The sequence below is a fragment of the Dama dama genome, chromosome 22 (genome assembly GCF_033118175.1).
Source record: "Dama dama isolate Ldn47 chromosome 22, ASM3311817v1, whole genome shotgun sequence".
NCBI classification, from domain to species: Eukaryota; Metazoa; Chordata; class Mammalia; order Artiodactyla; family Cervidae; genus Dama; species Dama dama.
The window spans coordinates 14,564,066-14,587,010 of NC_083702.1; the positions used below are offsets into that span (position 1 = coordinate 14,564,066).

Below are 22,945 nucleotides of genomic sequence, written 5' to 3' on the forward strand. Positions count from 1 at the left end.
GTTTCAATGCTACTGTCTCAATTCGTCTCACCCTCTCCTTCCCCCGCTGTATCCACAAGTCTGTACTGTAAGTCTGCGTCTCTATCGCTGCCCTGCAGATGGGTTCATCAGTATAATTTTTCTAGATTGCATATATATGTGTTAATATACGATACTTGTTTTTCTCTTTCTGGCTTACTTCACTCTGTGTGACATCAGCCGCTCCTTGATGCCAACCCTTCCTGTCTCTGCTTTCTCTGTTTTTCCTTTTCTTTCCCTCTTTCCCTCTCCACCTGTTCGATTCCATGATGGTGCAGAGAGGAGGTGAGAGTCTAGAGTGTTTAGCACCTCCTGTTCTGTGGGGGTGATGGGAGGACTGAGAAGGGGGCCACCTGCTGTAGCTGATGTGACACCACGTCTTCTGTCCCCACCCCCACCCTCCCCGCTGCTCCCCAACCTCTCCAGATTTCACCACCAGGCCCTGGTGGAGCTGAAGATCCTGGAAGCTCTCAGACGGAAGGACAAAGACAACACCTACAACGTGGTGCACATGAAGGACTTCTTCTACTTCCGCAATCACCTCTGCATCACCTTTGAACTCCTGGGGTCAGCTGCTTCCTCTCTTTAATTCACTTTGTGTTGATAAGTTGCATAAGTGATAAAAGGGAGCCTTAGAGGTCAGAGCACTAGATTTGTCTGTATGTGACTATTTAATGGGGGGGCTTCCCTGGTGGTTTAGGGGTAAAGAATCATTCTGCAGTGCAGAAGATGCAGGAGATGCAAGTTCAATCCCTGGGTGGGGAAAATCCCCTGCAGAAGGGCATGGCAACCCACTCCAGTATTCTTGCCTGGATAATCCCATGGACAGAGGAGCCTGGTGGTCTACTTACAGTCCATGGGGTCGCAAAGAGTCAGACACGACTTAGCAACTAAGCACCCATGAACTGGCAACTCACACTTAAGCTTTTCTGGTTAAAATGCTTTATATTAGCTTTCAACATTTATAAGTCAGTGTATTTCACTTAATATAGCAGGATTCTATAGGATTCAATATATATTCTGTATATATATATATATATATATAGGATTCTATATGTATCTATATATATATAGGATTCTATGTATATTCTATATATATAGGATTCTATATATATTCTCTCTATATATAGGATTCTATATATATTCTATATATACATAGGATTCTATATATATTCTATATATACATAGGATTATGTATATATTCTATATGTACATAGGATTCTGTATATATTCTATATATACATAGGATTCTATATATATTCTATATATACATAGGATTCTATATATATTCTACATATATATAGGATTCTGTATATATTCTATATATATATATAGGATTCTATATATATTCTGTATATACATAGGATTCTATATATTTTCTATATATATATAGGATTCTATATATATTCTGTATATATATATAGGATTCTATATATATTCCATATATATAGGATTCTATATATATTCTATATATATAGAATTCTATATATATTCTATGTATATAGGATTCTATATATATTCTATATATATATAGGATTCTATATATATTCTATATATATATAGGATTCTATATATATTCTACATATATATATATAGGATTCTGTATATATTCTATATATATATATATATATATATATAGGATTCTGTATATATTCTATATATACATAGGATTCTGTATATATTCTATATATATATATATGATTCTGTATATATTCTATATATATATAGGATTTCTGTATATATTCTATATATATATAGGATTCTATATATATTCTATATATAGGATTCTGTATATATTCTATATATATATATATATATATATATATATATAGGATTCTGTATATATTCTATATATACATAGGATTCTGTATATATTCTATATATATATATATGATTCTGTATATATTCTATATATATATAGGATTTCTGTATATATTCTATATATATATAGGATTCTATATATATTCTATATATAGGATTCTGTATATATTCTATATATATATAGGATTCTATATATTCTATATATATATAGGATTCTGTATATATTCTATATATACATAGGATTCTGTATATATTCTATATATATATAGGATTTCTGTATATATTCTATATATATATAGGATTCTATATATATTCTATATATAGGATTCTGTATATATTCTATATATATATAGGATTCTATGTATATTCTATATATAGGATTCTGTATATATTCTATATATATATAGGATTCTATGTATATTCTCTATATAGAGAGAGAGTTATAAGATTCCTGTATGTATGCGTATATACATTCACACACTCAGGATTCTTATATATGTGTGTATATGTCTATGATTCCTTATATATAGGGATTCTATATTCGTTTCATCTGGCAGGAGCCCGCCCTCAGCCCTTCCCGAGGGCGAGAGTGGGACCAGGCAGGCGGGCTCACTGAGGTGGGCAGGGCTCCTCCCTCAGGCCCTGTCTGCCCACTCCCTTGTGCCCTCATCTATCAGGAAGCTGCCAACTTTAGACAGATTTATTCTGTGTGGGCAGGGTTGGTCACTTGGTTGAGTAACTGGAGGGCTCCCTGGATCCCTCTCAAGGGGCTGAAGAACTGTGAATATATCAGAAGTTTGATATACTAACCTCTTAACACACACATGTGTGTAGCAAAGTGATTAAAGGATCCTGCATGTAAAAAAACAAACATCCGAGAGGCCAGCACATTTGAATGTCACCCTGAATCTACCGTTAGTCAATGGAAAAGTCAAGTTTATAGGACATGAAAGCCCCACCTCCTAGTCTAGGTCTTGCCACTGCCAGAGGGCAACCAGGTGATAAGGGATTGATGTTGCAGGTTCAGACTCGCCATCATATACCTTCTACGCTGCTTCACGTCACTTTCTCTCTCTCTGTCCCAGAATCAACTTGTATGAGTTGATGAAGAACAACAGTTTCCAAGGCTTCAGTCTCACCATCGTTCGGCGCTTCACCCTCTCTGTCCTGAAGTGTTTGCAGATGCTCTACATGGAGAAGATCATTCACTGTGACCTCAAGCCCGTGAGTCCAGCCTGTGTCCTGTCAGGCAGCTGGTTTCCACCCTCAGAAAGGGTTTGCCTGGTACCCTTCCCCAGTGGTAACTGGGCTTGCAGGTTGTGTAAACCACGTGAGATGACGCAAGGACAAAACAGGGGTACTGGGACATAGAAGAGCGATGTGGTGTCATCAAGGCAGATGGGACCCGGATGACTGAGCCCTGGGTGGGTACTCGGAGACGTGTGTCAAGCAGGGAGGTGGATGTCCTAAATCCACCCTGTCCTCTGAGTTGGTGCTGTGTGTGCTCAGTCGTGTCCGACTCTCTGTGATCCCATGGACTGTAGCCCGCCAGGCCCCTCTGTCCATTGGATTCTCCAGGCAAGAATACTGCAGTGGGTTGCTATTTCCTTCTGCAGGGGATCTTCTCCACCCAGGGATCAAACCCACATCTCCTGGGTCTCCTGCATTGGCAGGTGGATTCTGTACCACTAGCGCCACCTGGGAAGCCCACTCTGAGTTGGTCCTAGGATACAGGAAATCTCCAAAGACTTCTTTTACTCCATATTGATGCCCCCCGCCCCCCACATGTCTGGCTCCTGTTCTATATTAGCTCTGTCACTGCACTGATCACTTTGTGTTGGAATTGTTTCTTTATCCATATCCCCTGCTGGACTGCAAGTTTCTCCATGGTCAAGGTCAGAAACCATGTCTTCTCTTCAATATATTCTCGGGACCTAACATGTCCCTGGCAATAGTAATGATGAAAGTGAAAGTGAAGTTTCTCAGTTGTGTCCGACTCTTTGCAACCCCATGGACTGTAGACTGCTAGGCTCCTCTATCCATGGGACTTTTCAGGCAAGAATGCTAGAGTGGGTTGCTGTTTCCTCCTCCAGGGGATCTTCCCAACCCAGGGATCAAACCCGGGTCTCCTGCTTTGCGGGCGGACTCCTTACCATCTGAGCCACCAGGGAAGTAATGGTGGGCAGTTAACAATTGCTTGTTGGAAAGAGTTAATAAAGGACTTCCATGGTGCTCCAGTGGTTAAGACTTCACCTTCTAATGCAGAGGCTGTGGGTTCGGTTGTGGAGGTAGGATCCCACATGCCGAGGGGGCAAAAAACCAAAACATAAAACAAGCAACATTGTAACAAATTTAATGAAGACTTCAAAAATGGTCTACATCAAACAATTCTTTTAAAAAAGAGAGTTAATGATTGCCATTGTAAGGAATACAGAGAGGTCACTAGGGAAAAGGTACAAGGATATGAAGATCTGGGGTCAGGAGCTGGTTTCAAAACAGTTCATGGGTATGTGCCTTAATTTTTCCTCATCCCTTTCTCCTCACCCCCAAATTAAAGGTTCACATTATTTAAAAATACTATAACTCATTGGCTAGATCTGGGATGCATGCTCAGTTGCTCAGTCATGTCCGACTCTATTGTGACCCCATGGACTATAGGCCACCTGGCTTCTCTGTTCACGGGATTCTCCAGGCAAAAATACTAGAGTGGGTTGCCATTTCCTGCTCCGGGGGATCTTCCTGACCCAGGGATTGAATCCGAGTCTCTGGCTTGGTAGGTGGATTCTTTATTACTGAGCCAGATCTGGGATACTTCTATTAATTAAGGATTGTCAAGATAGAGATGTTCTCTTGGGGCTGACTGGTAGAGCCACACAAGGAGAGTAGTACACTAATTTATTCTCCACATCCAAGTTCCTAATCCTCAGCTTTGCACCTCCAAAGGGACCATGGTCTTTGGGCTTAGGGGACTGACTCTCAGCAAGGAACCCCCAGGATAGGTGGTAGCTGAAATATGAGCGAATTGATTTGCTTGAGAAGTAGATCAAGTGGACAGGAATATACATGCTCAATAGAAAAGTTGACATACAAGCAGGAGAGTTTGGTGAGTGTGGACTCAAGAATCAGGCAGTTATTCCTGTGGACTTAGTGGTTAGTATCAGTGAGCTGTGACGGCCTCATGCATCCGATCCCTTGATTCATTTGATATTGAGATCCCTGGAAATACGATTAGGACTCTGACCTTCCAGCCCCAGGTGGGCCACTCATGCTCTGAGAGGAGAGCCCAGAGCTCTGCCTTCTCATCCAGGATTCTGCTGGAACACCTGGCTTCACAATTTCTGCAAAGTCAGCGCAACGGTCCCAACTCCGATCAAATCACCATGGGGGATTTTTTGTTTCTGTTTCGGTCCTCGATTGTCATACCAGTATGTTGCTGGGGCACTTAAAGGAAGCATCCAATTCAGGCAATGATCTTTCTTTTGCTTTTGCTTTTAATTAATTGATTATTTTTGGCTGCACTGGTCTTCATTGCTGCACAGGCTTTCTCTAGTTGTGGTGAGCGCAGGCTTCTCATTGCAGTGACTGCTCTTGTTGTGGAGCATGGAGCACGGGCTCAGTAGTTGTGGTGTGTGGGTTTAGTGGCTGTGCGGCATGCAGAATCTTCCGGTTCCAGGGATTGAACCTGTGTCCCCTGCACTGGCAGGCAGATTCTTAACCACTGGACCACCACGGAAGTCCCGGTCAGTGATATTTCTAAGGCCTTATGCAAGCAAGGCATAGAACCAGGTACCAAGGAGATAAAAATAAACTCACCATCTTCAGGAGTCACAGCGTTTATGTCAGTCAAGAGTCAGTATCGATGCAAAATAAATACTGCAGAGCATCAAATAATGGGGCCAGACAAGAGATGCGGCCCTGGAAGCAGAAGTCAGAGGAGGGAGACCGGGGGTGGGGCACGGTTTTGGAGATGTGGGGGGAGCCCCCCTGAAGGAGGTTCCAGAAGATTGGTGGACAGTTAGGTAAATAGCGTGCCTCGGCCAACATTGTTAAAGCTTGACCTGTGTCTGTCTTCCCTCTAGGAAAATATAGTGTTGTGCCAGAAAGGCCAAGTCTCTGTTAAAGTCATTGACTTTGGATCAAGCTGTTATGAACACCAGAAAGGTAGGGCCGGGCCAGTCCCTTTGTCCCAATTTCCCCATTGCGATTCTTTCCTTTCCTGAAACAAACAGTTCCCACACAAGGTCACCACCTGGGTTCTCCTCTGGGCTCAGCCATCACAGTTGCTGGTTTGACTTTGAACCAAGCTGGTTCACGTCTCTGATCTTAAGTTTCTTCATCTGTAAAATGCGAAGGGTGGTTCAAATATGGTAAAGCTGCTTTGCTGCTTTCGTACTCTGTGACTCTGGAATTATCCAAAGACCTTTATCTAAATTATCTTTGGGGTCCAGAGAGCACTGGGCCTCTGAAAACTGACAGCTTCTGAAGGCTGACCCCAGCTGTCCCAAATCGAAATTTCTGGGACAGTACCTGGGAGGCTGTACTTTAGAAAACAGCCATTCTAAAGTTTGGGGTTCATGGCCCTAGATTCTCCAGGTTATATATATATATAAAATAATATATATGTTGTTATATATATGTATATAGTCATAAAAACAAATATATATACATATATATGTATATATATATTTCAAGCTAGACTCTAGAAAGCTGCCCTAGAGTATTGAATTGGCCAAAAAGTTCTTTCTTGTTTTTCCATAACATCTTACTGAAAACCTGAACGAACTTTTTGGCCAATTCATTTCTACAGCTATCACTGAACTTGATTCAAGAGTCTTTTCCTTTGGCTTTTGCCAGGTTTGTTGATGTCAAGAACACATCCATTCCACAAACGTCTGCTGGGTATCTCTTGTGTATCAGTCACTGTCTAGGGCATGTAGTATGTGTGCTAAGTCTCCTCAGTCGTGTCCAACTCTTTGTGACCCCATGGACTGTAGCCCACCAGGCTTCTCTGTCCAAGGGATTTCTCATCCAAGAATACTGGAGCAGGTTGCCACGCCCTCCTCCTGTATAGGGTTTCAGGAACCAAAAATGAGCATTTCCTGTCCTCTGCAGGCTTACTGCCCAGTGGAGGAGACAGGAAGATAAAAAGATAATGTGATGCGTGCAAGGATGAGAAGAATATATATGGACTGAGCTAAGGCACATGAAAGAGGGGCTTTGGAACTAGCCTTCATGGGGGCAGGGCGAGTCAGAGGAAGTCCCCTGAAGCTGAAGGAAAGACTATTAAATGGATGTTTCCGAATATTCTCTAAAGCCATTTTTGGGGATGCAAGTCCTTTATTGTTTACGTATGGAAGCCATAATAAATTCCAGCTAGAAAACATTATTCTTCCCAGAAAGAAAGAATATGCTCACCCTCCTTGGAGATGAACTCTCTGTAACCCATTACTTAAGATTTGTCTTGGCTGCCAAGATGCTCAGAACTGAGTTTGTAATGATCTTACCCTTGGTTTCCAGGTGTTTTTCCCCCACTTTTATGTTTTCTGACTTCCCTTGATATTTACTTTAACCACAAAACAGTAGAGAGAATGGATGCTCAATTAGAACTGTTTGAGTCCAAATCCCAGCTCTGCCACCTGCTGTTGAGTGACCTTGGGAATTTATTGAATCTCTGTATGCCTCAGTTTCCTCATTTTAAAATGGGTATGATAATAATACCTGCTTCAACCTAATAGTCCATCGACAGAGGAATGGATAAAGAAGATGTGGTACCTGTATACAATGGAATATTACTCAGCCATATAAAGAGAACGAAATCGAGTCATTTGTAGTGATGTGGATGGACCCAGAGCCTGTCATACAGAGAGAAGTAAGTCAGAAAGAGAAAAACAAATATCATATAGTAACCCAGAAACATGGAATCTAGAAAAACAGATGTGGTGAACCTGTTTGCAGGGCAGGAATATAGATGTAGATGCAGAGGGCAAACTTGTGGACACAGCAGGGGGAAGGAGAGGGTGGGACAAATTGGGAGAGTATCGCTGACATATATACGCTATTATGTGTAAAATAGACAGCTAGTGGGAAGCTTCTGCATAGCACAGGGAGCCCAGCCCAGTGCTTTGTGATGACCTGGAGGAGTGGGGCGGGGGAGGTGAGTGAGAGAGGTTCAAGAGGGAGGGGATATATGTATACATATAGCTGATTCACATTGTACAGCAGAAACTAACACAGTGTTACAAAAGAATTATACTCCAATTGAAAACAACTAAAATAAAATTATAACTGTTGTAGGGTAGTTATAAGGATTCAAAGAGTTAATCCATATAAATCACTTGGAACAGTGCCAGACACATGTAAGCATCATGTGAGTATCCATTAGATTTAACTTTTTTCTCTTATTAACTTTTCATTGAGGTATAGTTGACCTTCTGTATAAGTTAGATTCAGGTGTACAACATACTGATTTGACTTTTGCCTATGTAGACGAAATGATCACCGTGATAAGTCTAGTAACCATCTGTCCCCATAAAAGTTATTGCAATATTATTGTTTATATTCTATATGCTGTATATTACATCCTGTGGCTTATTTATTTCAGAACTTTTCAGACTTAAATTTGTACTTCTTGATCCCCTTCAGCTAGTTCATTCATCCCCACCCTCACCCCTCCCCTCTACTTTCCCGTCTATTTGTACTTTGATTGCAAAGTGCTTCAAGTCCATTTTGGAAGCAGACAGGGTCTAAAAGTCATTTTTGTTAGATCTTCATTTTGTTTTAAATTACAAAAATTATTACATACTTACTGTAACCAATTCAAACAATAGAGAAGTGACTGGACTTCCTCCGTGGTCCAGAGGTTAAGAACCTGCCTGTAGGGGCCTGGGTTTGTTCCCTGGTCAGGGAACTAAGATCTCACATGCCAGAACACACACACGCGCACACACATGCACACACACACACACACACACACACACACACACAGAGTGAAGTGACTACAAAAGCCCTGCCCTGCCCCCACCTAGGTAACCAATTAACAGCATTTGCAAAATAACTGTAGTGTCCCGTCCCTTTGTCTCAGTCTTGTCAACTATAAAATCTAGGCTCCCTACAGTACTACCTTTCATACGTCCTCCTCTGCTGAGATTTTTGTTAAGCTTTTCTTTCTATACTTTACATTATACAACACAGTGCACATACTACATTGAATATGCATGTTAAAATTATGCATTTTGCATGCTACTTTTTCAGTTCTCATACACCTCTTCCCTTGCCAAATTGCAATATTTTCAGAGCATGTCTTCACCAGACTAATCAAACAGTTTGAAAACTTAGCTTTACATCTGCCTCACGTTTTGTTTTTTAAAAGCTCGTCTTGGTATCCATGTTTGTCCTCTACATCTGTGTCTCTGTTTCTACTTTGTGAATAAGGTCACCCATACTATTTTTCTAGATTCCACATATACACGTTAATACACATTACTTCTTTGTCTCTTTCTGAGTTACTTTGCTGTAAGGGGGAAGGCGGTGGGATGAATTGGGAGTTTGGGATTGACACATATAAACTATTGATACTAGGTGTAAAACAGATAACTGGCGAGAACCTACTGTATGGCACAGGGAACTCTTCTCAGCGCTCTGTGGTGCCCTACATGGGATGGAAATCCAAACAAGAGGGGGTATGTGTATATGTATAGCTGATTCATACGGACATAAAGTTGGGCAAACTTCAGGAGATGGTGAGGGACAGAGAGGCCTGGCATGCTGCAGTCCATGGGGTCTCAAAGAGCTGGACATGATTGGGCGGCTGAACAACAACATCATAGCTGCTCCACTTTGCCATGCAGCAGAAACTATCCCAACACTGTAAAGCAACTGTACTCCAACAAGAGATCATTTAAAAAGCTTGCCTGACAAATTTGCTTCCTTAGAATAATGCCTTCTTTAGAGCTCTTTGTCAACAACTTGAGGATAACAACCCCTCATGATAATCAGGCTGCTGTGATGATGTGATGAGACAGATGTGGGATAGACTCATAAGTCATGCTTTCGCACTGTGGTGCTGGAGAAGACTCTTGAGAGTCCCGTGGATCACAGTGAGATCAAACCAGTCAATCCTAAAGTAAATCAACCCTGAATATTCAATGGAAAGACTGATGCTGAAACTGATGCTCCAATACTTTGACCACCTGATTTGAAGAGCCAACTCACTGAAAAAGATACTGATGCTGGGAAAGGTTGAAGACACAAGAGAAGGGGATGACAGAGGATGAGATGGTTGGATGGCATCACCGACTCAGTGGCCATGAGTTTGGGCAGACTCCAGGAGATGGTGAAGGACAGGGAGCCTGGTTGCTGCAATCCATGTGTTGCAGGACTGAGTGACTGAACAAGAGTAGATGAGTTGTAAGTGCTACAGACACAGGGGGCAGTGTGCTCTGGGAGGAGGTTTCCATGTGAGGTCTTTCTTCTCTCCCCTGCAGTCTACACCTACGTCCAGAGCCGGTTCTACCGATCCCCAGAAGTGATCCTGGGCCATCCATACAACATGGCCATTGACATGTGGAGCCTGGGCTGCATCATGGCCGAGCTACACACGGGCTACCCGCTGTTCCCCGGGGAGAACGAGGTGGAGCAGCTGGCCTGCATCATGGAGGTGAGGCGGCCCGGCTGCCTTCCAGCCGACACCCTCGGGGCTGGTAACTTCTGTTCTCAGACGCCAGGTGGCATCTGGCTTGCTGTAGAGCCATGGCCGGCATCTGTTAACAGGGGAGGGCTGGATGTTTTGAAATTATGTACACGTTTGAGTTGACATCTAACATTTTTATCAGAAATTTAACTAGTTGCAAAGGATGTAAGTTTCAGCATATCATGATGTTTAAAATAAGACTGTTATAGCAGGCTTTCCAGGCTTTCCAGGTGGCTAAGTAGTGAAAAAAAAAAAAATTCCTCCTGCCAATACAGGAGATACAGGAAATGCAGGTTTGATCCCTGGATCAGGAAGATCCCCTGGAGGAAGAAATAGCAACCCACTCCAGTATTCTTTGCCTGGAGGATCCCATGGACAGAGGAGCCTGGTGGACTACAGTCCATGGGGTCGCAAAAGAGTTGGACACAACTTAGCAACTAAACAACTTTCCTATATATTCAAAAGAATCTAAAAACCAGACTGACACAACACCCAACAAAATCTATATACTGTTCAGTCATTAGTTATAATCTTAACTTTCTGGAAAGAATATCTCCCAGTGAAAAGGTTTTACCAAGACTCTCATATAAGCATGTATTATGCCTGCTATCCTCTTACTTAAAGGCATCTTGTTATGAAGCCAAATTAGACAATAGAGGAACCTGGTGGGCTACAGTCTATGGGGCTGCAAAGATTCAGATGCTACTGAGTGACTAACACTTTATTTTTCTTTTCACTATGAAGCCAAGTTAGCACAGGAAAAAGTAATCCCCCAAAGTAGAAATTTCACATTTTAGGATTTTCCCAATGATATTTTGACTGTGAACAAAGGTATAGCTAATTTATTACGTCTACTTGTTTATCTATCCGTCCATCCCAAATTTGTATTTTCTAGATTTTATTAAAGATGGTTGGAGAGACACATATAGCTTTGAGAATTAAGAAAGAGATTCATCTCGTGCTTGAAACTAATAATAGAGTATTCAAATGCTTTAGGTATTAGTGCTATGATGATAGCCACAGTGGGATGAACACCACCCTGGAAATCAGTAAACCTGCAAGCTGCTACTCTTTCTCTTTGACAATTCATTTCCATGCTTTGGGTCTCTGTAAAGTGAGGTGACCAGAGTCCATGGCTTCTGAGGCTGATGATGGATGATTTAATGAAGCATCCCTGAGCCAATCATCTTCCAGTTTCCAGGAGAATTGGGGAGGGGGCAACAGATCCAAGTGGAGGTTCCCACTGCCCCAGAACTGATTCAGCTTCCTCTTGATCTCAAGCCGAGGAACACGAGGGAAGGAACATGGCTGGGAACCAGGCTGCAGAGCCAGGAACCTGGGCTGATGGGGACACCCTTGGTCTCTCTCCGTGCAGCCCCATAGGCTGCTGTGCAGATAAGGTGACCAGGCAGGCGCTGCTCTTTGCTTTTCAGAAGTCATCCTGCGGCCTGATGTCCATCTGGTGGTCTCCATCCACTCTTCCTCCCCTTCCCTTTGATGCTCTGAGCTGGCAGCTGTCACCCCATCCATGGGTGGTGCGAGCTGCCCTGGTTTACTCGCTCTGGCAGTGAGCGCTGGCGGCCACATCGAGTGCCCACCTGGCTCGTGCTGAGGCCTGTTTAGGGTAATGTGGGCAATGCCGATCGAGTCTCAGGACACTGGAATGGCCCTGGATTAGGAGTCGAGCCTCCGGCTGTGGTCCTGCTCCACCACTGGCTTGAGGTCATCCTTTCATGCTGCTGTTTGTTGTTTACTCACTCAGTCCTGTCTGACCCTTTGCGTCCCCATGAGCTCTAGCCCACCAGGCTTCTCTGCCCACGGGATTTCCCAGGCAAGCATATTGGAGTGGGTTGTCATTTCCTCCTCCAGGAAATCTACTTGACCCAGAGATCGAACCTGCGTCTTCTGCATTGGCAGGCTGATTCTTTACCGCTGAGCCACCAGGGAAGCCTTATTAACTTCACATCTCAGGTCCTTGTCTGGAGAAGCCAGTTTGGCCCAAGTCCCCCCCGGTTCCAACAGTCTTGGCAAGTGTGACCCCAGGAGGGTGAATCTACCGCTTTGCCCTTATTGCAGGTGCTGGGCCTGCCACCAACCCGCTTCATCCAGACGGCCTCCAGGAGACAGGTGTTCTTTGGTGAGTCCCGGGTCTGACTCTCTTTTTACCACGGTGGCTGATAAGATTACCTAGCCCTTGAAGACACCTTCCATGCCCTACACCCCATGCGATGCTCTTCCTCTGGCCCCACCCCAAAGGGCAGGCTGTGCTTAGAGGTTTCGTTCAGAAAAGTGAAAAGATGCTGAGAATGGTACCAGGTGCGTGATGGAGGTGGGTGGGGAAGTCATACCAGGAATGAGGTCTTGGCAGGTGCCTGAGAGTGACCACATTCCTGCTTAGAAGATCCATCAGCAGGTCTCAAACCCTCAAAGCTTAGAACTCTATGCTCTTTTACAAACTCTCCCCACCTCCCCTCGCAGCTTGCCTGCCCGCTCACATGATGCACTATGAAGGGAAATCAAAGAGCAGAAGAAACCTCACAAGAGCAGTGGAAAATTCCATCATTCCATCCCATCATTAATGGAGCCCTATTCTTTCCTGCTGAAATTCTCTTAATTGCCCAGTCCCTTACTGTTCCAGGTTCACTGCGACTTTGCTATAAAACGGATAAGCAAGGGCTGCCAGAACAGTTTTGCTGTGGATATGTGATGACTTGTCAGTTATGTGCAGGATATCTGCCTAATTGCTGGAATTCAGCCTCATCCACAGCCCCTATGCTGCCCCCCGTCACAGTTCTCAGGCTCTGGAGTTTAGGCTTCTCTGCCCTTTCAGCCAAGTCGTGCTGAGCAGGACAGACAGGTGAATGAATGAGGTGCAACTGAGGCAGGGCTCTGGGCCACTCTGAACCAGAAGGTGACCCAGTCCCAGGGCTACGATCCCTTTCCTAAGGGATTCCCATGGAGCAAAAGCCACAGCGGCCCTAGTGACAGCCGAGAGGAGTAAAGCCAGGTGTGAGGGAAGGGGGCTCCTTGAAGGGACTCCCCACCATCTGAATGACACATCTTGTCCCATCAATAGCACAGTCAAAAGAACACTGCCCTGGGGGATCCTCCTGGACAAAAAGGTTGCAGTTGTGTCAATGATCAGTCCATGTATATTGGTTCAGCCACGTGGGGGTTAAAATGTAGTCTGTTTCTATATCATTTGGTGAAAAGGCCATGGCCCCGAGCCCCTGCCACAGCCACAGGTTCTCTGGCATCTCTCCCAGCACTCCTTGGAGCCCATGAGCCAGAAACTAAAAGTTTAAGGTCTGGCAAGGAAGAGCCCTCCAGGATCCCCCTCCAATGCCAAAGCTGTCGTCCACTCTGATTGGTTGGTCCTGCGCCATCCCAATGGTTACATCTTTTAAACGTCAGCCTGTAATCATGGCCAGAGGCGTAGACTGCCTCTCTGAGTAGGGTCAGTGTTGGTGTCCCGGCTGCTTAGGGAAGTGCCCACAGGCCAGGTCTTCTTTGAAAGTAGTCTGATGAAAGCAGACCTTCCTTCTTTGAAAGAAGGTCTGGCTGACTCACTGGTGTAACTTATGTACAAGGCGACAGAACTGGTTGTTTGACCCCAAATATACTTTTCCCATTCACCACTTTTAACAGCCTTTTGGATGTCGAAGGATTTTAGGGAAAGATGAGTAGGCACATGCTGTTCCCTCCTGCTTGACAAAGACACTGTGGGGAGAGTCACCTCTCAAGCCTATAACCCTGAACTCAGGAGATTGTATTTGGGGGAATCAGAGGGAAAGGAATAGAGGGCATTTTGGTAAGAGGATAGCAAAGGCTCACACATGTCCGGTTCATCAAGAACCTGACTTTTACCATCAGCACCAGGCTTCAGAATGAGTGATGTGGTTTTGGTAGCAGCATCATGCATCTTGCCTTCCCGCACAAGAAAGGACTTTATTGGGAGCCACATCTTCTTCTGTGCTTCCCAAACTTTATCTGATTATAAGAATCATCTGGGTTCTTGGAAATAGTGCTTATTCCCATCATCCTCCTATGATATGGTGGCTTTGAGTTGGGAGTCAGGAATCTGTATGTTTTTACAGCAGCTTAAGATGAGGCGAGTTTGGGAAACACTATGCCGACTTCAGATCTTTTTTTTTTTATTTTTTTTAATTTTTTCAGTGGGTTTTGTCATACATTGACATGAATCGGCAATAGATTTACACGTATTCCCCATCCCGATCCCCCCTCCCACCTTCCTCTCCACCCGATTCCTCTGGGTCTTCCCAGTGCACCAGGCTTGAGCACTTGTCTCATGCATCCCACCTGGGCTGGTGATCTGTTTCACCATGGATAATATACATGCTGTTCTTTCGCAACATCCCACCCTCACCTTCTCCCACAGAGTTCAAAAGTCCGTTCTGTACTTCTGTGTCTCTTTTTCTGTTTTGCATATAGGGTTGTCGTTACCATCTTTCTAAATTCCATATATATGTGTTAGTATGCTGTAATGATCTTTATCTTTCCGGCTTACTTCACTCTGTATAAGGGGCTCCAGCTTCATCCATCTCATTAGAACTGGTTCAAATGAATTCTTTTTAATGGCTGAGTAATATTCCATGGTGTATATGTACCACAGCTTCCTTATCCATTCATCTGCTGATGGGCATCTAGGTTGCTTCCATGTCCTGGCTATTATAAACAGTGCTGCGATGAACATTGGGGTGCACGTGTCTCTTTCAGATCTGGTTTCCTCAGTGTGTATGCCCAGAAGTGGGATTGCTGGGTCATATGGCAGTTCTATTTCCAGTTTTTTAAGAAATCTCCACACTGTTCTCCATAGCGGCTGTACTAGTTTGCATTCCCACCAACAGTGTAAGAGGGTTCCCTTTTCTCCACACCCTCTCCAGCATTTATTGCTTGTAGACTTTTGGATAGCAGCCATCCTGACTGGCGTGTAATGGTACCTCATTGTGGTTTTGATTTGCATTTCTCTGATAACGAGTGATGTTGAGCATCTTTTCATGTGTTTGTTAGCCATCTGTATGTCTTCTTTGGAGAAATGTCTGTTTAGTTCTTTGGCCCATTTTTTGATTGGGTCATTTATTTTTCTGGAATTGAGCTGCAGGAGTTGCTTGTATATTTTTGAGATTAATCCTTTGTCTGTTTCTTCATTTGCTATTATTTTCTCCCAATCTGAGGGCTGTCTTTTCACCTTACTTATAGTTTCCTTTGTTGTGCAAAAGCTTCTAAGTTTCATTAGGTCCCATTTGTTTAGTTTTGCTTTTATTTCCAATATTCTGGGAGGTGGGTCATAGAGGATCTTGCTGTGGTTTATGTCAGAGAGTGTTTTGCCTATGTTCTCCTCTAGGAGTTTTATAGTTTCTGGTCTTACATTTAGATCTTTAATCCATTTTGAGTTTATTTTTGTGTATGGTGTTAGAAAGTGTTCTAGTTTCATTCTTTTACAAGTGGTTGACAAGCTTTCCCAGCACCACTTGTTAAAGAGGTTGTCTTTTTTCCATTGTATATCCTTGCCTCCTTTGTCAAAGATAAGGTGTCCATAAGTTCGTGGATTTATCTCTGGGCTTTCTATTCTGTTCCATTGATCTATATTTCTGTCTTTGTGCCAGTACCATACTGTCTTGATGACTGTGGCTTTGTAGTAGAGTCTGACCGACTTCAGATCTTATCTCTCGGGCTGTCAGCAGGTCCTCAACCGCCCCAGCCACTCCAGGTTAATATCTCTAATTAGCAGCAAAGTGATGTTGCTTCAAGGATAGCAAGAGATGTGGGTGGTCCCGGCAGCAAGAAGGAGATGGGGAGGATAATGAGGTAATGGAGAAGAGAGAGGTGGGAAGAACTTGTACAAGAAAAGCAGTTACATAAGGATGACTGTAGGGTTTGTGTTATTGTAAGCCTGTGAGTCTGATTCTTCTTTGATCATCTGTGAAAAGACAGCATAGGATAAGGTGGGAACCTGGTGCTACAGTCAAAAGGAAAGTGGAGATCTGATGAGATGGTTGGATGGCATCACCAACTCAATGGATGTGAGTTTGAGGGAACTGCAAAAGATGGTGAAGGACAGGGAAGCCTGGTGTGCTGCAGTCCGTAGGGTCACAAAGTCAGACACCACTGAGCAACTAAACAACAACAAAAACAGGGCTCCTGCCCTAAGCAGTACCCCCAGCCCATTTGTATCTGTATAAACACATAGAGATACCCATGTGTGTATACACACAAACACACATTTGTGGGCTCTTCCAGGAATTCAGTAAAAAGAGCAGGTGTTCTGTTGGACACACTGCAAATTGCATGGATTGCATAATTGGAAACACTTCACTGTGTACCTTTCATTGTATGAACCCCATTGAGTTGTTGTGAGAATTCCATGGAGTGTGTCAGTTGTGTGTGTGTGTTTATATATCCACCCTTTTACATGCATGTTTGTAAGGTGTGAGCATACATGGTCATCTTTCTGAACACGCTCACTGGCGGATGTCCAAACGAGTGGTCTCACCTGCAAAGCACTGCACTAGGTGTTCGCAGGCCACCTTTGGAGCTGTCTCCAGGGCCTCTTTTCAGCAACGACAGATCATGCATTTGGTGAGGGCTTTAGAAACAGTGGAAATGGCTCAAGAAAGGCATTCTAAGCTGTGTATTAAGTCACCAGTCAAGTTTGACCATTGCAATTATGGACCAAATGTTGACATGACTGTAAAAAAAAAAAAAGAAATGAAATTAATTTGCTTGTGTGGTTTGTACATGAGTTCTAAGAGCAAATTCCTTCTCCTAAAATGACTTTCTTGTTATTCCCCATGAATGTCCCAAATTCTCACATTTTGGGGTAAGTGAAGGAAGGAGCAGGGGCAGAGATAAGCCAAGAATGGACAGTATCCTTTTTGCTCAGAGCTGAATGTTTCTGTCATTTCATATTTACTTTTAAATTTTTAAAATTATTTTATTGTTATTGTTATCATCACCATCATCATTATTATCATCATAATCATTATTTTACATTGGTTGAGGTTAAATCATTGAAATCATTTAATTGATTCTGGGAGGAGGTGGTGGGAAGGAGGCTTAGAACACATGGAGTAGGAGGAAACGTTTGTAAATTGTGTTCATTGGATTGGTTTACACGTGGTTATTTCAGACTGACTGGGGCTTTGGGATGTGTTTGTGTGGGGGTTGGTGGGGGAGGGGGCGGTGTGGGACGGAGCAGGGGAAGGCTGCAGAGACCACGCGAAGAAGCAGCTCGGTTGAGTGAGGAGCTGTGATGTGATCAGTGGGTATTTACACCTGGAACTAAACACAGAATGTTGTATCTCTAAAGATTCCAAAGGTTTTCCTAAAAATATAACCAACAACAGGGGGAGAAAGAGATACCCGGATTCCAAGGATCTCACCATGTTGCTGAAAACCTATGACGCCAGCTTCCTGGACTTTCTCAGAAGGTGTTTGGTGTGAGTTTGTCAGGGTGTCTTTGATTCTGGGGCTTCCTCTTCAATTCTGTCCTTTCCCACACATTTGCGGGTGAAAGTCTGGGAGGCAGTGATGACAGCACAATGAACACGGACCTTAGAGCTTCAGGGTCTACAAGGTGCTTCCCCATCCATTGCCTGATCAGACTGCATCCACCCACCCATCGTCCTGTGTGATCGGTGGGGCAGAGGACTTGTTCTGTTTTGAGACACAGAGGCTGAGGCTCAGAGAGATTAAGTGATTGCCCTGGAGTACACAGCGTGAAGGTTGAGCTTTCTTGCTTCCTTGGCCTGACTGTCTGGCAGCGAGGTTGTAGGCACGTCCTCAGTGTCTCCTGTTTCATGAACTGAAGCCAAGGTCTTCACGGAGCCTGTTGTAACTGAATCCACACCCAATATAAGCTGGTTTTAGCACCCTCCCTGGAGAAGGCAATGGCACCCCACTCCAGTACTCTTGCCTGGAAAATCCCATGGACGGAGGAGCCTGGTGGGCTGCAGTCCATGGGGTCGCTAAGAGTCGGACATGACTGAGCGACTTCACTTTCACTTTTCACTTTCATGCATTGGAGAAGGAAATGGCAACCCACTCCAGTGTTCTTGCCTGGAGAATCTCAGGGACGGGGGAGCCTGGTGGGCTGCCGTCTATGGGGTCGCACAGAGTTGGACACGACTGAAGCGACTTAGCAGCAGCAGCAGCAGCGCCCTCCCCACCCATTCCCCTAGGATTTAGAATTTAAATCCTCTCATGAGGGAATTAGGGAAAGGGTGATCTATAAAACATTTAATATGTACAGTTTTTTAGTATCTATAGGCATATTTTGAACCTTAGAAAGTAGTTACTTCTGTACTTCAGTCAAGTCATAGGGAAAAAAAAGAACACACAAATCATTTTAGAACAGGACCTAGTTTAGAAGATATTTAGAAAGTACTAGTTATTGTCACTGTTTTCTTAAAAAGTTTTTACTTACTTGGCTGCTCCAGGTCTTAGTTGTAGCACGTGGGATCTTTGATCTTCATAGACCATGCAGCATCTTTCAGTTGTGGCATGTGGGCTCTAGGGATGGACCAGGGATCAAACCCAGGCCCCCTGCCTTGGGAGTGTGGAATCCTAACTACAGGACCCCCAGGAAAGATCCCTATTGTCACTATTTTTAAGGAGGTTGAGACTTCCCTGGTGGTCCAGTGGTCAGGACTCTTCGCTTCCCATGCATGGGGTGCAGGTTCAATCCCTGTTTAGGGAACTAAGATCTCACATGCTGTGTGGTGTGGCCAAAAAATAAAAATTAAAAAAGAACTTTAAAGATTATAAGAAAAGGTTCCTGAGAAGTGAGTCTCGGCTCAATCAAAATGAAGGACTTTTAAAAAACTGGAGTTTTCAAAAGTTAGAATAGCTAGTTCTGTGAGTTAGTGCCTTGTTGCTAAAATTACTCAAGAAAGTCAAGATGACTCTGTGGTGGGTGTTCTGTCACATATATTTTGTTACTACATTAGAAGTTTGGATTATCACCAAGTCCCCCTTACAATCTTAATATTCTGGCATTCTTTAATTTCCTTGTGATGTATTTGGAGGTCCAAATTCCATAGTTTGGGAATAGCAATTAAGTATCTTTTCATTTTGGTGTTCTTAGTATATTAAATCCTGAAGTCCATTGGTTTAGATGTTCTATACTATTTCTTGTAAGGGAATTGCTAGGAACTCTGGAAGCCTTGGGCTCTGAGATTTTCCTTGGCTTGTCATACACATTTTCTAAAAAGATCACGTCTACTTGTTGCTTCCAGGTACTTCAAAATGAGGGCTTCCCTCGTGGCTCAGCAGTAAAGAATCCGCCTGCAATGCAGGAGACCTGGGTTCAGTCCTTGGGTCCTGGGTTCAGTCCTTGGGTCCTGGGTTCAGTCCTTCAGTCCCTCCTCCTCTGGAGAAGGGCATGGCAACCCACTCCAGTATTCTTGTCTGGAGAACTCCATGGACAGAGGAGCCTGATGGGCTATAGTCCATGGGGTCGCAAAGAGTCACACACACACACAGACGCACACTTTAACACTGTATGTCATAATCTCTGTTCTGTGATATCTCTGAGTTACAACATAGTTTAAATGGGTTCTGTAAAAATGAACCATCTTTATATTTTATGTTCTTTACTGGGGTCTTTGGGAGTATTTCATTATTAAAAAGGGAAGTAGAACCCTAACTGGTCCTGGGCCTTGTTGGTGTGTAGCTGGGAGCCCTCTCGTCGTATGACCCCTGACCAGGCGCTCAAGCATGCTTGGATTCATGAGCCTCGGAACCTCAAAGCTCAGCCCAGGCTTCAGACCTTGAGGAAAACGAGTCTCTGTTTCCCCTCTGAGTCCAGGAAGGACAAAGTTCAAGCACAGCGTCACTTGGACAAAAAAGGTACAGCCCCTCGAGTAGCTCATTCTGTCTTCATAATCCCAGGGAGTCAGGTGGCTCTGGAGAACCCCATGCCAATTTCTCTGAGCTCAGCCTTGATTAATTACTCTGGTTTCATCACAACCAGCCAGACATTTCTTTTTTTTTTTTTTTAAAGATTTTTTGGTGTGGACCATTTATTTTCGTCATTGAATTTGTTACAACATTGCTTGCTTCTTCTTTTTTTTTTTTTTTTCATGTTTTGAATTTTGGCTGCAAGGCATGTGGGATCCTAGCTCCCTAACCGGGAATCTAACCCGCAGCCCCTGCACTGGAAGGCAAAGTCCTAACCACTGGACCTCCAGTGGCAGTCCTGGCCTGCCATTTCTTCATTTGGGGATTTTCCTCTTTCAAGAAACTTGCTTGTGGCTGGGTTCTCCTTTTTTTCCCCTCTCATCATTAGGAATTTCCATTTTTCTCCTATCTTCAATTCTCTTTCCTCTCCTTTTCTTTCAGTCTGTCCTCCTGTGCGTGCCCTGCCCTATTGATTTTTTACCAGACAGATTACAAAATTATGCAAATATCTTTTACATGCAATATAACCTCGGGGTTATGTACTTGATCACTGGAGTCAGGATATCTGGGATAAATTCTGGCCCCACCACTCACCAGGAGTGAGCCCTTAGGCAATTTACTTAACCTCTCTGTTCCTCGGTTTGTCCATTCATGAGAATGAGAGTAAGGCTGATTCTGTCTAGCTGCAGCACAGAGTGAAGGAATCAGTAACTGTCAAGTGCTTAGAATGATGGGCGCCTCCTATGGCTCAGTGGTAAAGAATCCACCTGCGGGAGATGCAGGAGACCCGGGTTTGATCCCTGGGTCGGGAAGCTCCCCTGGAGAAGGGCATGGCACCCCACTCCAGTATTCTTACCTGGAGAATCCCATGGACAGAGGAGCCTGGCAGGCTACAGTCCATGAGGTTGCATAGAGTCAGACAGGACTGAGCAACTAAGCACGCATGCTTAGAAGGATGTCTGGCACGTAGAATGTGCTTTACAAATGAACCATTTTTGTATCATTACCACCAAGATTCCCCAGAAGTGATTTAGAACCTGTTGGACAGTTAGAACATAACTCACGTTTGAACACTTACTTGTTCCTGCTGTCTTCTCCTTGGCAGATGTTGTCCTCCAAGTAGAGGCTAAAGACAAAATCAAAGATGGTGCCACCAAACAGGATGAGAATCCAGGCATTCAGCGAGGCTCTGGCCAGCACACAGCCGAGGTGATCCAGCTGCCTCATCTGGCAGAAGCTTCCGGAAAGCCAGAGGTGGCTGTTGGGCCAGCGGAGCCCAAGACCTCCGCGGGACAACAGAACAAAAAGTCCTCCCCCAAGAACACAAATGCTTTACCACCTATTGTGTGACCTGAGCGGAGGGCGTGTCTGCTCTTTTCCCTGATTTGTATTAGAGACAGAGCTTATATTGTACAATACTTAAGATGGTTTTTTTTTTTTTAACCCATAAAGGTTTGTTTAAGAAAAAAAAAAAGGACCTCTATTCACCTGGCCGATTGGCATGATTTCTGTGATGAGAGATTGGAAAGCATGTCCTTGCACCTAAGCTTCTTCCTTATGCCCTTAACCAAATAAACAACAGGTGCATGGGGTAGGGTGGGGATTCGGGGGCGGTGGGGATGTTACTGACCAGAGTTCTTGGCCCTCCCCAATAACTAGAAATTGACTAGAGGCCAGAGAGGAAATTCAGGCAAAGTTTTATTGGGGTCCCTGCTGCTGGAGTGGGGAGCGAGAGCAAACAGCAGGTTCCCTTGCTCACTCCCTGGGTGAAGGGAGCTGGTTCCTTAAGTGTGGGGTAAGTGTACAGGGCATGGGTGTGTCCAGGGTTTGGGCTGGAGGAGTGGCTTGCCCATCTCTTAGGTGGTGGTGTGTGCAGGGGACATGCTCAGTACCCTGCTTTTGCTCCTGACCCCCTGGTTTGGCTTCAGGCTCTTCAGTGGATTTGTTGGTCTCTTTGTATCTTTTGGGTCCAGAATTTGCCCCCAACTTCACATACACATGGTTATTTTTCATCCCATACAGTTTCTTTGTATTTTGTTGCTGGAAGAGAGGTGTATCTATGTGCAAGCACTGCAGCTAAGGGTCCCAGGTCCCTTAGAGAGACAGCTAAGTACTCAGTGTTACAGCATCACTAGTAAAAGTGAAAGTGTTAGTTGCTCAGTCATGTCTGACTCTCTGTGACCCCATGGACGATACCCACCAGGCTCCTCAGTCCAATACTGGAGTGGGTTGCCATTTTCTTCTCCAGGGGATCTTCCCGACCCAGGGCTTGAACCTGGGTCTCCTGCATTGCAGGGAGATTCTTTACTGTCTGAGTCACCAGGGGAGCATCACTAAGAGTACTAAAAGAACAGCATCATTAAGAGAACTCTAAATAATAATAAACTTTTCCCCTCTTGCCCGAGTTAACCTATGCCAGTTAGAATTCTGGTCTGGGAATGACAGAAGCCAAGTTCCAACTCGTTTAAACAACAGGGCATTTATTGGTTTTCATGA

General features: G+C 44.1%; 1 protein-coding gene across 1 annotated transcript in view; it reads left to right on the forward strand.

Moving 5' to 3' along the window:
* DYRK4 (dual specificity tyrosine phosphorylation regulated kinase 4) overlaps positions 1-21,822 on the forward strand; it is a 49,493-nt gene extending 27,671 nt beyond the window's left edge. The window contains exons 8-15 of the mRNA XM_061124061.1: positions 445-585; positions 2,925-3,063; positions 5,919-6,000; positions 10,323-10,495; positions 12,605-12,665; positions 17,859-17,988; positions 20,223-20,398; positions 21,555-21,822. Of these exons, the coding sequence (XP_060980044.1) occupies positions 445-585; positions 2,925-3,063; positions 5,919-6,000; positions 10,323-10,495; positions 12,605-12,665; positions 17,859-17,988; positions 20,223-20,398; positions 21,555-21,799 (1,147 nt within the window). The 3' untranslated portion in view covers positions 21,800-21,822. The remainder of the gene's footprint in view (positions 1-444; positions 586-2,924; positions 3,064-5,918; positions 6,001-10,322; positions 10,496-12,604; positions 12,666-17,858; positions 17,989-20,222; positions 20,399-21,554) is intronic.
* The last annotated feature ends 1,123 nt before the right edge of the window (positions 21,823-22,945 follow it).